This window comes from Athene cunicularia, assembly GCF_003259725.1.
Source record: "Athene cunicularia isolate RWA chromosome 9 unlocalized genomic scaffold, athCun1 chr9_part1, whole genome shotgun sequence".
NCBI lineage: Eukaryota > Metazoa > Chordata > Aves > Strigiformes > Strigidae > Athene > Athene cunicularia.
The window spans coordinates 22,647,247-22,662,142 of record NW_020799110.1 but is presented as its reverse complement, the minus strand read 5'-3'; the positions used below and the strand labels follow the sequence as shown (position 1 = coordinate 22,662,142).

At 36.0% G+C, this 14,896-nt stretch overlaps 1 protein-coding gene across 1 annotated transcript; it reads right to left on the bottom strand.

The window, feature by feature from the left end:
* Window positions 1-3,342: 3,342 nt before the first annotated feature.
* Window positions 3,343-14,296, bottom strand: RBP2 (retinol binding protein 2). Its single transcript, XM_026854839.1, has 4 exons — window positions 14,168-14,296; window positions 8,254-8,432; window positions 5,179-5,280; window positions 3,343-3,574 (listed from the first exon to the last, which is right to left on the bottom strand). Exons 1-4 carry the CDS (start codon window positions 14,238-14,240, stop codon window positions 3,521-3,523), a joined length of 408 nt encoding a protein of 135 aa, XP_026710640.1. The 5' UTR covers window positions 14,241-14,296; the 3' UTR covers window positions 3,343-3,520.
* Window positions 14,297-14,896: the final 600 nt, after the last annotated feature.

Genomic DNA, 14,896 nt, shown 5'->3' with positions numbered 1-14,896 from the left:
GTTACTTCTCGTCCCATCTTTCTTTTCCTGTCTGGTTATGGATGATAGTGTGCCCTTATTCACTGAGCAGCAGCCTTTCATGTTTGTGTTCTTATGCCAAGTGGGGTCTCTGTTTGCTGTCACATAAGGAAAAGCTCCTCGTCTTCTCCACCTCTAAGAACTCTGGAATATGTACTGTCATCTATTGCATTCCCATTTCTGTTTAATGATGGCTGAAGCACAGCAGTGTGAGATATGATTAAAGCAAGTGTGGTATTTACAGAATAACTGACAAAATTTTTGCAGCTATTGAAATGCTTGTCTGGTTAATTTTATTTTAAATCTCTTTTTCACAAAATTATTTCTTCTAATCTTCACCATCTGAATAACAAGTATAATCAGCAAGCTGAAATTAAAATATCTGCAACCTCTGCCCTTCAAATCAATCACAAATTAAACCTGAAAAGAATGTGTTCTAGTGGATAAAAAAAACTTTCCAAAGAAATCTTTTCTATTAATCTCTCCCCACTGAGGCAAAATATGTACCCTTTCTTAAAACCAATATAAATAAATGTAAGCAACTTTTAAAATGACATTTTATTTGCCTTCATCAGATCTTGAAGTAAATGCTGATTTAGAAACCTCAGACTTATTGCCAGATGGCAATGGAGTAGATGTCTTTCACAAGCAGCAAATCAGCAAAGTGCATAGGATATTCATTGAAAATTTGAAAGACATTCCATGCACATAGTACCTAGGTGACCCTTCAGAGCTTTATGAAAGATAGCATCTTAGGAACTAGCCACAGAATGATTTTGGTAGGAGCATTTTGAATATTTTTCTGCAGTGTTTGCCTGTAGTGTTGCTTTCTTCTTTTAACAGTTGATAAGAAAATGCTAGTTGCCTTTTAGGGAGATTTGGCTCAGTGCAAAGGATTTTTAGAAATTCCACCATAAACATTTCTCACATACACTTTCATCACTGTCATTTGAAAAGTCCGGTGACAGGTGATGGTACTGACTCTTTGCCCAGTACTGTACTCACTAGGAAGTGCTTTTGTTATAGTACAGGCTGTTCTGTTTTCTGGATCTGAAGGTTGCTGGTAAATTCCCTTCCTGTTAGCTGTATTTGAGTAATATTCTTTACAAGGAAAAGAATCAATGCAAATGGTAATCCTTCAAAACACCTGAGTCAGCAGTGCATGCCAGAGGGCCGAAAAAATGTGAATTAATGTTCTCTGATTTACCGACGAGGTCCATTCCTCCAGTGCAAGTATTTAATCTGCTGACAAGAATTTAAGAGACTTTTTACAGCTTAGAGACCAGCCTAACATCACAAATATGATACAAATAAGTATACCTTTGGAAGTAATTATAGTGCAACATAATGAATATCTCCTCTGTCTCCAATTATGTGCATACAGTTGTAAGGGATCCTGCAAGTTCTTGCCTATCAGTATGTGCAGGAAGAAAATATTTGGAACATAAAAAAACTTGCACAGTTTCTCATTCCCTGTTAAAATCTCTGGAAAAAAATAGGGTCAGATCCAGTTTTCTCCTAATCAGTCTACTCAAGTCCCCAATTGCCTACTTCATTTACTTCCCAACCATATCCATTAGATAAAACTAGTAAGCATAATAAGAAATCAATTGAGGAATGCTTGCTTTCCATCTTCAAACTCACCATTTGTGAATCAATGATAGTTCTTTGTGATACATGAAAGCTTTTCCTTTGTTTTATGATTTGGTGTGAAGTTATGAAACCCTGCATTGAGCAGGCATACGCCTGGCAAGAACCAACTATGAGAAATGTCACTGATTAAAACACGCACATTTTATTTCCTAGTGATTACTTAGTTCTGATAACATTTTGAAAGCTTAATGAACTGTGGTACTTCTTAGCCTAGTAACTAGCACAGACTTAGAAATAGGAATTAAATATGTTTCTACTGGAAAGTGCAGGTCAGGGCTGAATAATTAAAAATAAGGAGTTTACCAACTCCAAGTGCAGTTTCTTCTATGCAAACTAACATTAGAGCGTTGTTCAGTTGACGTACACATGAAGTTTGATACCAGGTCAAACTTTATCAGGAGAAGCAAAGTCCAATTCATAAAAATCCTACATCCGCACTTATATGCCCATGGCCAGGTAAGTATTAGTGACATATTAATCAGATTTGGGGTTTTGCAGATGTAACCTTGTTTTCAGCTGGGAGACTGTCTCACTCCTTTCCTGTCCTGAGCTATTCACAGTGAGTAGGCTAAGCAGCAGGTGGGGAGGGGGAGAAAGCATGTGTTCCTCCATTTCTGCAAAGTTTTTTTCCACATCGTTTCTCTATTCCCTACCACTGATCCGTTTAGTGAATTTCCACTCCTCCCATACTAAACAGAAGATGGAGGCCTATGGACAAGAGGGAATTGAAATGGTGATAAAGTTGATGTGAAAGCTTAAATGTCTGCAAGGCAATGTTGTAGGAAAGACAGTATATTTTATTACAATAATTCATATAGTTGGGGGAAAACAAATGAGCTTTTGGGTATACAAGCCTTTCTTCAGTTCTGCAGAAGATGTGCACACATTTTGTTGAATAATTTTGGTTTCCATGTACTGAAGTAGTGCTCACCATCCATGGTTAACTTAAACTTGCCTGTAGCAGAGGATGTGAATTCTTTTGAGAAACCCTAAATAAAACTGAGAAAGGTTGTATGGAAATGTTTTGTTTTGTTTTTTCTAAAGCCTCTGACATGGTGAAGATTGCAGCATGCTGGGTACTCTTTATGCACAGGGTACATGCTGTCTGTGCATACTCTGCAGTTTTCCTCTTATTGCCATAAGTATGCCTTAGTTTTCATATCATGGAGCAACTCTTGAATGCAGAGATGGCATCAGATGGTGGACTTCTCCACTGTGATTATTAGTAGGATGCCATTTCTAACTGCAGGTTAGCAGCGTTGTCGCTGAGCCACGTTAGGACCATATTAAGGAGCTACAGCCATGAGACATTTATCAGGTGATAACTACTAGCAGCTATAGACCTGGGTCAAATTCAAATGAATAACCTAGATGTGAAAGGCCATGTATCGTGTTCAGTGAGCCATTCTGTTGCCTGAGACTGTGGACTTAGTGATCCAGGACAAAATTAAATAGAAACAGTCAAATGAATGTCCAATTTTACTCAGTCATGCAAATATATTATGACATTACAGCTCTGTGGAGAGATATACTGTGGTTGAGATAATTATGACTGCTAATTTTCAGCCTTGTTGCTAAAGGACATTCCTCTGGAAATTATTACAAAGATGTTGAAAGCGCTATTTGAAAGACAATTACTTTTACTTAACTCCAGACTGAAAGGCAAAGGAATTTATGATGTTTGTAACATGTTATTTCTATAAAACGTGTTTGTTTCCATAAACAGGCACAAAATGCATTCACATAGCAGTATCAAAGAATTATTGCAGATCTGGCTTGGTTCTTCTTTTTAGACAAAACCTAACAGCATAATAGTGCGATAAAGATCTGAGTGGCTTTCTGGTCACTTTTAGTTTTTCTTCTTAAATATCTGATGGCACACCTGGTCTTCACACGTCAGTTCCTACAGTATTAAAACAATTAGTAAGCATGTAGTGGTACAAGTTGTACTTTGCATACACAGCAGACCCCACCACAAATTACTACAACTGAACCTCTGCATTAAAAAGATATTTTTATGAAAAAGAGAACAAAAAGAATAGTGTATTATATGCAACCAATCAGCAGGCACACACCACATGTTGCAGTAATTAGATTTTGACACTTGAATTGAACTCTAAGAAGAATAAACATGAAAAATGCATTAAAATTGCTCTTTAATGCAAGGCTTTTTCATACTCTGTTATTAAATCAACATACTGTAATAGTTTATAATTCACATATTACCTCATAATTCATGAGAAGCAATGAAACAAGGAAATAATAAAAAAAAAAAGCAGGATGCTTTAAAAAGATGAGGACATTTGCTTCAGAGATGTGCCCAGCCATTTTTCAGGGGCCAGAGCAATACACCTTTTTTGCCCAGTGTTGCAGCTGACCTCTTAAAGGTTGTCACACCTGCACATTGCAATGCAGTTAGTTTAGTTAGTCTTCCAATTAGCCAGCATTCCTGTGCCAAATTAGATTTTGAAGTGAGCTTTTTAAGAGGCTTTTTGGCCAGCAGCTGGCCAAACCTGCAATAGAGTTTCTGAAGACTGCTGTAAGAATCTCCCTGGTTTCTCTGCTTCCACCAGTCCTAGTCTGAATTCTGGTGCCAGCATGTAGAACCATTGTTAGGTCAGTTTTTGAATATGTGTTAAATCAGAGTCGAAAAAGTGTACTGAACAGTTGTCTTTCAGTTAGGCAGCAGATGGTTTTTTAATTCATTGCCTTGAGCTTTCAAGCATCCAGACTTGAGGCAATGTTGTGGCCATACCAACTACCTGTAGGGTAAACTTGTGAAGGGGTAGATACCTAAATGAAAATCATGAAACAGAACAATGAACTCTCCTCCATAATTTTTCTGCACCCACCTACTCTCCCAAGAAACTCTGGAATCATTATAATTATGTATCTATTATTCTGGACTTCACTGGCTGTTTATTTCCTTCACAAGCTCTTCTTGGCCTTTCTTGGACTCGTGCCATTTATATTTGGGCTCCAGCTTACTAACTCAGATGTATGAATTTTTTGACTATTTTATTGTACTAGCACAAAGTAATTGCAGTGTAGGTTGTTTGCAGGATCCTCTTGAGTATCCAGAGGTATCTGATCTGTATTACAGCTTAATATGCTAAAATTTCATAGTGCTTCTTTCAGAACAAAAATTAGTATTTTTCCTGCAACCTGTCTCATACAGTTTTGGTTTTGGGGTTTTTTTGTCTCCCACTGATTATACAAGGACAAGATGATGTTAGAGGCGCAATGTAACGAGAAGGGTTAATAGCTGGAGGGCAGTGGACTGGAGCAAAAAAAACCACTGCAGGGTTATGACTTAATTGGGAGCAGGAGGAAAGAAATTCAGCATTCCTAAATTGTAGCAGAGGGGGATTTCCTTACAGTTCAGAGATCAGAGCTGTCTACATAAAGACCATTCTAACGAGAACAAGTAACAAACCCTTTGAAATGGAAAACTGTACTTTGTTGCTGTCTCAGTTAGGAGCTAGGTATCTGTATAGAAGCCCTTACCAGATGCAGCAGATCTCCTTCAATCCAGTGCTTCCAGCCCCTGTTTTTCTTTTCACCCTTCTGAACGCATACCAGTTTGTCACCATCCCAGTTCACTATTGTCTGCATGAATCAGATAATTAACTCAGATATGTTAATGAGAAATACATGAAAATAAGCTCAATCAAACAACAAGAAGACACAGTTAGAGTTGCTTCCTACCATTCCCAGTCTTCCTCCTAAAAAAACCCAAACCAGCCATTCAACAAAAAAACATTCAAGATGACAACAAGGTTTTGATGTGAAGCTTTTACAAGGCTTTGTTGTCATTTCTATGTATTTCTTCACATGTACAAATATGAAGTGTTCATGCTAACTAGTGAATTGCTGAGTGAATTAACAGGTACTCATGCAATGTATGCAAGTGGTATTGTTTTTTTCTTGCTTTTAAGCCATTAATAAATAGATTATGGTTTCATGAGTGAAGACCTGGGGGCTTATGCCAACTAGTGCCATGCTAACATCTTCCTTAGTTCTGCATAAAATAACAAGAGGAAGTATACATTAATATAATCTCATACAATAACTGTATTTATGTATTTTCATGCATTTTCACAAGAGACCTTTGAAGAGATATGATCACAAGCTGGACAGTGTGCTCTAGCTGACCCTGCTTGAGCAGAACGTTTGAACCAGGTGATCTCAAGAGGTCCCTTCCATCCCCAACCATTTAATGATTTGGTGTGATCCTGTCTATCACTAATAAACAGGGTATTGGGTATGCTGGTTTTTGTCCAGGAGCAGGATGACAGTAGCTGTAAGGAATATAGGCTACATTCTCTACTCAGATATGCTCGAGTACATTCAAAGCAATTTTGAATTGTTCTAGATTTGAACCATTGTACTTTAGGGAGACATTGAACCATGTATCACAGGCAAATCTTCATCAGAGACCAGTTACAGTCAGTGGAAGTTCAGTTATTAAAAACCTCCAAGAGTATTGGGAGCTTAATTCATTCTGTAGTTCAGCACTGGATGATTTATTTCTCTTATGAGGGAGCTTTCTATTAATAACAAGACAAAACTCATTCCATTTCAGTTAACTTCTTTTTTATTTACAGAATTTTTAAGCTACATGCTCTTTAAATTATCCATGCCCTCTTTACATTTAAATGTTGCCTAGCAGTTTTATTACCTTCATCTAACTTTAATGCATTTGAGGCATTGTTTTGTTAACAAAATGACCATTCTTTTGGAGCAGTCCAGAGAACAATGCCATGACTTGCTTCCTTTTCCCTTCTTATCTTGTTAGAAACAAATAATTTGTTTAGAAAATAATATTAGGCAAAAATTATTAAACCAGGTAGGGTTATAATTGTACAAGCTGTGTTTCCTTCCTTCCAAATAATTGATAATAAAGAGGAGAGTCTGCAAGTGAAATGATTTTGCACACAAAGGCTTTGATAGTGGTGAAGAGCACTAGAGGAGCATTAGTCTGTGGATTTAAGGAGTGATGCAGCCGAGTCCTCAGATCCTCAGTAATGTTTTCAACTAATCTAAAGAGCTGTGGGAGCAATGTTTTAAAGCATAAACTGTCGCAGGAATATGTGCACACTGAGGAAAGTGATAGGAGGAATATTTAGAGATAGGGATATTCAGGATACTGGGAAAAAAAAAAAAAAGAAACACATCATTATTTGATGGCTTGCAGTGCTGTGGGTGAGAAATAATTTGGAAGAAGTCACAGGAATTGCACTGCACGAAGTGGTTTGAGAATGAAAAGTGATCCACAGCGAATCAACAATGTCTTCTGTTAAATTTGTGCCACTGCAGTGAAGGATGATGTGAGTTCAAATGTAAACATGTCCTTTATGCTGCCAATTTCCTGTGGCATTTGCCAAAACAAAACAGGTCTTGTTGACAGTGAGCTTTGATCTCAGCTTCTCAGAGTTTGGCAACAAGTTCTGAAACCTTGTTTATTGAGAAGATACTGATGGAAAAAACAGCATATGTTTGGAGAAGAGCAAGAGAGCTGAGAACTGAGTGGAAGAATAAAACTGTGGTAATTGGCAGAAGAGTTGATACGGGTAGATTCAGTGAATTATGACAAAGGCAGATGATGCAAGATTGGCAGGACTCTGAAGTGGACAGTCAATAGAAATTTAAGATCTACTGGCCTTTCTGCCCTTGAAAATCTTGCTTAAGTATTTTAGGAGTTAGAAGAGAGTAAAACAGAAGCAGTATTGATGCAGAAACATGAAGCTGCATTCAGTAAGTGAATTTAATTGGTGCTTGTACGTATTCTTTTCCTCACTGATAGTCTTGTTTGAATGCCTCACAGGAACAGACTTACTAGTTGACTCTGTCCAACATGGTCCTTGATCCAAACGTTACTTGTCCACTTATCTCACTGAAAGGTGTCTGAACATATGCCCACAGTTTCCTAGGGCAATTTTGAGCTCAAGTTGCTCCTGTAATCCTAAAAATATTAAAGCATTCACTGCTGGGCCTCCTTGCCTGTCTACACTACCAATAGGGCTGACACCTACATCAGTGGTAGCTTTGGCTTACATTTTTTCTTGTCTCTTCCCAAAGCTCCTTTAAACTTAATAGCTGAATTCAGGTTTATTTTTAACATTGTCCAACTGTTAAAAGGTCAACAGGCTCAGATTAAAAATACTGTGTGAACCTATCCATTCAAAACTGAAAATTTATATTGACACAGAGAAAGTCCTAAATTCAAAGGGATGAATTTACAGTTTCATTAAGAAAGATACATAGGTCAAAATACAGTTTAGCTACTTTCTAAATACATAAAGGTATATCACAGCTGGAAAAATCCTCTACTAGAAAAACTTGTAATTAATGATTGTTCTCACGTATCTGAGTAACCATCCTGATTTGCATTTATAATAAATTCTGGGAGCAGGAAAGAAAACTGTCTCAAGATGCAAATTATTTCTGCTTTATAAAAATCCTCTGATGTCTGTAAAATATTGGTTTGGGTTTTTTTTTCATGTATTCAGCTGATTTTTGGTACTGCTCACTCCTGGTGCTGACTGTAGTGTAAACAGATATCAGGTACCAAAGTTTTACCTTTACCACTCGGTTATCCAGTCCTTTGGTATGTTCTTCAAACTCCACTCCTACAGTGTAATTCAGTTCATAGTTTCTTAAAGTACTGATTGTTTTTGTTTTAAAATTATCTCCATCTTGAATAATCTCCTTTGTTTGTTTCAAGTGTTTTGCAATCTTACGAGTTGCAAAATCAATATCTGCCAAAAAAAAGAACAGAGAATATCACAATGAAAATTCCAGTATTTGTTACCAAAAATAAAAACCCACAGCACTTATATTTACACATAATTTTTAAAAAAGCTCCACAAATGATGCTTTTACCTGCAACATTTTGCAGAGAAAAAGATAATTTCTAATAAAAATAATCTTGTGTTTGTTTGCAAATAGACTTTCAATTTGAGGATCATCCATGGATTACAAATTTATTTATTAACAGGACACCTGTAGGAATGCTGTGAACAAAGCTACAACATACAACCAGTAGTGAATAGATGCTGGCACGTTAAATCACCCGAATCTCCAGTTTTCTCAGAGAATGTGAAACAACAGGGGCTATTAAGACTTTTTGGCCTCACTCACACATGAAGCTGTGGGATGCCAGGAGTGCTATTACCATCTTATGCCTGGGAGCCATTCCCTTTTCTAAGCATGCAGTGTAAATCATGTAGCTCTTAGGCATGTGAGGTGTCCTGCAGGGTTATAAATGTTGGCCACCTCCAAAAGAAGGATCTAAGAATAATACGCCCTTTCATAAAATAAGCGTGTTAGAATGGGTAAGTAATCAAGGAGATTTTGGCATGTTACTTTTATGATGAACTTATAGTCTGTGGGAGTATACAAGAGGTTAATTAATTAATTTTAAAATGAAAATGATACTAATGAATACAAAAGAAACAATCAAATAAAAGCCTGACATTCATTATCGCTAGACAGCAGACACAGAAATAAATTGTAGTTTAGATGTTAAAGGGAGACACATTCAAAGTCAAAAGTCAAAAAAGTGTCAAACTACAGCATTCGACAGTTCCTGTTTAATATTCTGTCAACATTTTATGCAGTACTGATCTCCTTAACATCCTTATTTTGTTCGTGATGAAGACTAACATTATAATGTAAACAACTGTTTGCAACTGAATGCATTGAAAGTTACCAAAAGAGGAATATATATTACCATGCTGACAGTTTGCCCCAGACAATCCACCTAATGCCAGCTGCATTACCATCTGCAATAAATATTTCTGACCAGCTGGCAGTGAATCTTATTATGGTGCTATATGCAAATGAAATAATCTCACATGCTTCTGCAAGAGATTGAAAAATGGTTTTGGTTTGTTAGCCATCCTTTAGTGGTTTTGCATGTGAGTTAATCATTGTCAGCTCAGCAATGCCACATAATAATGGAGCCCTTTTTCTTTTGGTAGATTCATTATACTACTTGCAAAGTACTAATCGAGTTGAGGAAGAGGATTGGCTTGAAAAAAAATGGTGACTTTTTAACGTGGGGAATAATGTTCTTGTTCAGTATTTATATTCAAGACTTCTTGGGTATATTTTATCTGCTGTGGTGGATTAAAGGTATCTCTTGGTCTGAATTATAGACAGGTAAAATAAAATTTAGTTCTCTCTAAGGAAAAAAAATGTCTAGACTTCTAAAGAAATGCTATTTCTGACTAATATATTAGTCTTGTAGCTCCTGGAGAAAAACCAGGGGAGGTTTTATTAAAGCATGGTTTTCATAACTGCATTTTGAACAATACAAGCAATAAAAATGATATATTGTTCTATTATAGCAGATTAAAATACTTTGTAACATGTTTATGATAAAATCAAAGTTTCTGACTTAAAGGGCAAAACTATTCTTTAATTAAAGTATAGAAATGGGTATGCATTAATTAAAAGGATGGATGAATTTTAAAAAAAACAAAGCCTCAGTGTGCTTTGAACCTGGGCACTTTAATACATAAAATATCAACCATATGGAAAATTTTGAGAAACAGAAGAATATCTTTTCACCTTTTCCATGTGATTTCTTTCCATTCCGAGCATTACCTATAGCCATATGTATCTTTGCATTGTTTATGGCGTTGAGGTTTTTTTTGCTAATTCATTGACAGTTTTTAATTAGTATAACTTATAGTATATATACACAAAAATCATGATGTACATATGAAGGGCCAGATCCAGATCCAGACAACTGGTGCAAATAGCTCCTTCATCCCAACAAGTTGTGGGTATTCTTACTGGGAAAATTGTTTCAAAATCTTACCAGAAAGTTTGGTGAGTACCTCTCCAGTAGAGTTTGCCCAGAGTAGGCAATGTGTTTCCCAGGAAAAATATATATTGCATTCCTTATTCTAACACATTCTTTCTCTTGTTTTGTTTCAGGCTATTAAGTGCGTCAAGTTCTTTTATTCTCATGAACTGTTAGTATATTTTTTTTTAAGCAGGCTTCCCAGTATTGGATGTCTGTAGTTCAGACCCTACTGTAGGCTGAATCCATCCATTTTCCTCCCAGTTTCCACTGGGATATAAAAGATCAGAAATGGATCAAAAATTCCCTTGATTTAATAATAACAAAGTCATAATTTATCCACTGACTGAAATGGTTCTAAGGATGCCACTGACATGCAATGAGGAACTGCTGTAGACCAGCTCATGCTAGCATTTATGGTACAAAAAGAATAAAACTGGAAAAAGACATTACTTCTTATAAAGGGATCAGACTATAAGGATGACAATAATTAAACTTTAGTTTAAAGCTAATATGATTAACATTTGTATTATGACAGACACAAAATTCTTACTGAATTACAGTTACAGTTTAAATTCTATGGTGGGTAAATTAAAATTCAAAGAAATGCATCTTTTTAGCAGCTAGTATCCCTTCCCCTGACATTTTTCCTGAATTTTAAGACAAACACAAGTGAAATGTTGTAGCTCAGCTGAAATAAACAATACAACAATCTCATCCGTGATACCATGGAAAGGAAGAAAGGAACAATAATGAGATGGCCACTACAACCAAATGAAAAGTTATCACCATAATTACAAATCCTTTTGGAAAAGAATTATGTGCGCCACAAGTGTCTAATTTACATCCTAAAAAAAAAAATAAGGAAGGAATAAACCTAAAAAATAAAAGAGATATTTATATATATAAAAAAATCAAAAGTAAGTTATCAAATACGATATAATTTATCACTACAAAGCAAGGCAGAACTAGAGCAGGATGACCATCATGGCCAGTGGTTAAAGTAACACCCCATCAAAGTAGGTCAGGTCTTGGAGCAAAGGGCTGAAACAGGACTGAAGCAGAGCCAAAGTAAAGAGAATTGGGTGAGAGCCAAGAATTGTAGGTGAGATCAGAACCTGAGGCAGGCAGTAAGAGAAGCCTTAGGTAGGTGAAGACGGCCTAGAATAATCAATTCGTGACACCTAGGAGCTGACTTAAGTATCATCCAGACCAACAGGCCCCAAGGCTCACTTGCATATTTAATGCTGAAATCACATTTCAGTTGCATGTAAAGTAGTAATTATTCTTTATGCATAACTGTCAAACCCCAGCACTCAAATCACTTCAGTTAGTCAGTATCTTTCTCCTGAAATTCATTATATTAGCATAACCATTTGTATCTTTTAACAATTTTTTGTGCCTCATGGGTGTATGTGTATATAGTACTTACAGGCTTTCCTAAGGTTATTGAGCTTTTCTCCATCAATGCAAAGGCTAAGGACTATGAATAGTGAAACATAACTTTCTCTCTTAAAAGAGTTGAGGATTTGAGGAAATGATAACTATTTTCAGTTGTTGTTGAATAATGAGATTTATGTGTTTATGTGTATTTCTTCTCTTTCAATCTGAGCAGATAAATTAGGGTTAAGATTCTTTAATGAGAGTAAAACTGGTAGAATGTCAGTTAAAGCATCAAATTTTTCATCTCAGTTAATGATTTTGTGGTAGTCATTCCTAAGTCAGTCACTAGTGTAGACATCGAGACACTGAGAATTACTTGAAAATTGTTAGATTTAATTACCTGATTACCTTCCATGTGTTAGACTCTTCTTCCTAACAAATACATTTTCTTAGCTTGTGGAAGATGGCTATGCAGTGTACTCATTGATTTTGAACCACTGAATTATTTTTATAATCTACATCTTTACAAGTAAATATTTTGGAATCCGAGCGAACAAGTTCTTTAGATCTCCATTAACTTGTCTCGACCTTTTGAACAAAGCACAAGAAGCCACAATCTGATCCCAACTTCTGATGAACAGTGCAAGGCAGGTACTTTGACCTGAGAAAGCTCCTGTTTATCAGCATCACTCTTACAGTGGTGTCAGCTGCTGTAGAAAGGGAGAGAAATAAGAAGAGCAAATGCTGAACGGAAGATAGAAATCAATGACCACTAGATAAAAAACAATGAGACATCTGGGAATGAGAAGTGGATAGACGCAGTTGGGCCCCTGAGGGCTATCAATTTTAAGCATAAGAATAAAATACAGGTTTCATTTTTGCCACATGCTACTTTATGATGCAGAGCCAGACAGATTCCTCCAATCTAGGTTAAATTAACCAACTCTAATGACTACTTTTCTTGTATTAGATTTACAGACACCATGTGTGGTAAGGAAGCAATGGTCCTTTATGTCCTTCATTGGTGATGTATAGCTGGGAGAAGATTCCCGATTATAAAGATTACACTTTTCATGCATCTGTAAATCTAACTCCCATATTTTTTGATGTTTTTGAAATGCAGCTACATTACTGCAGTGGTGGAAGGGTGATAACTGTACTTTCAATGATAATCCAGAGTGTACTGAAGAAATTCTTGAGAAATGTTGATGTCTTCTATTATTTCTTCTTTTCAGCAAATTAAAGATCTACATCTCTGCTAAACTAAGTAGAGGAAGAATTTCCTGCACACTACTTGCATAATCATAATGACCTGGAGCAAAAAAGTTTATGCCTTTATGAGAACTAAAATACTTGAAAGGCAATTTACACTGAAAGTAATAGGTGCAGGAGAAGAAGGCAGTTCTCTCATAAAATTATCTCTAGTCATTACAAAAATTGAGTCTGTCAGTGTGGGGAAAAATAAATCTACAAACAACATAAACTTGATCTTAATATGAACCGACAACGATATTCCTGGCATTCAGCTAACAGTGTTTTGCTATTTGAGCATCTAGAGAGACTATGCTTAATATCCTATACAATGGATATACAAACTGTAGCTGTCAGGCTTCTGATGATAAAGAGGCTAACAAAGTAGTAAATGAAAGTTGCCTAAAGAGCACAAAATCTCTTTCTGCATGTACATATATCTTGTCATCGATGATGGTCATAGCCAAATGAAATTAAACTTAGTTAACCATGTTTAAGAACTTCTGTGACCTAAATCTCCTTGCTGTGTAAGGATGAGTCCCACAATTTACAGAAATATCTGCCCATTTATCTTCGAATGCTTTTAAAGGCCTTTACCATGCAGCTGGTACATAGAACTTCTACTAGTCCAAGGCACTAATTAAATCCTAAACACCACTGTTCCTTTAGTGATGTAGAATATCTATTCCCCTTTTAACAGAGCCAGTCAGGTTGTAGCTTGACTGTTACAGTAAGTATATACCAGGAAGAAAAAAGATCTGTATCTGAAAGCCTGTTTGTTTTGGTTTTGTTTTTTTTTTTTTCCTTTCTCCCATCTGTATCTGTTTTTTCTTTTATCTAAATAAAGACTAGTATCTTTGGCTACAAATCTCTTATATACTTAGATCATTGTAATTATAAATACAGTTACTTGATTTTGAATGTGACTGGCAGAAACCCTTATGCCACAATGCACATTACAGAAATAGTCTAAATAATTTTTAGAAGGATTTTACTTATAATTGAAACATTTTATCTCTATATAGTTAATATTTTTTTTTCATTTACCTAAGGCAACCATGTAGCCTTCAAAGTTTTCATTGGTTTCCATTTCCCATGTCCCATTGTAATCAGCAGGCATGGTGGCAAGAGCTTAAATCCAACTTCAGATCAAAAGTGAGGCTGGAAACAGGATCTGCTAAGAGAATGTTTTATACACCTTTTCATATCTTTTTTTTTTATGAGGTTTATGGTTTTCTAGATAATACAGTTTAAGGGCCAGAGTGATAACCCTAGAAAACTTTGCCTTCGTTAACAAAGTTCAGTTGAACAGCTGGCAGACAAGGAACACGTTCTGAAATATGTAGTAACACAGGATATGATTTTACAGTGACCTTTGTAAAGAACTACTAGCTATTATGGGATACCTTTGGAATATATTGAACACAGTGGCAAAGTGTGCCACCCAGTTAAAGTTTCCCAGGTGAATTATCTTTTTTGTTCCTTTCTATGTGTCACATTTCCCTACGAAGAACCAATCTTACAGACCTGACTCACCCAGAACTCCCATTTAAAACTGATGGAAGTCTTGAATGTGCAAATGCAAGGCAGGATGAAAAAGGGAATTTTGAAAATATTTTTTGTTTTCCCTTGATTTTCAAAATATCTGTATACCAATAGCTGCACTTACACTGACTGCATTTCCAAATTTATCTTTTCATTTAACAGAAATTTTATCAAATGTCATGTTTTTTTTAATTACTCTGAAACGTAGCAGTTTGTGTTAGAAAGGTATTT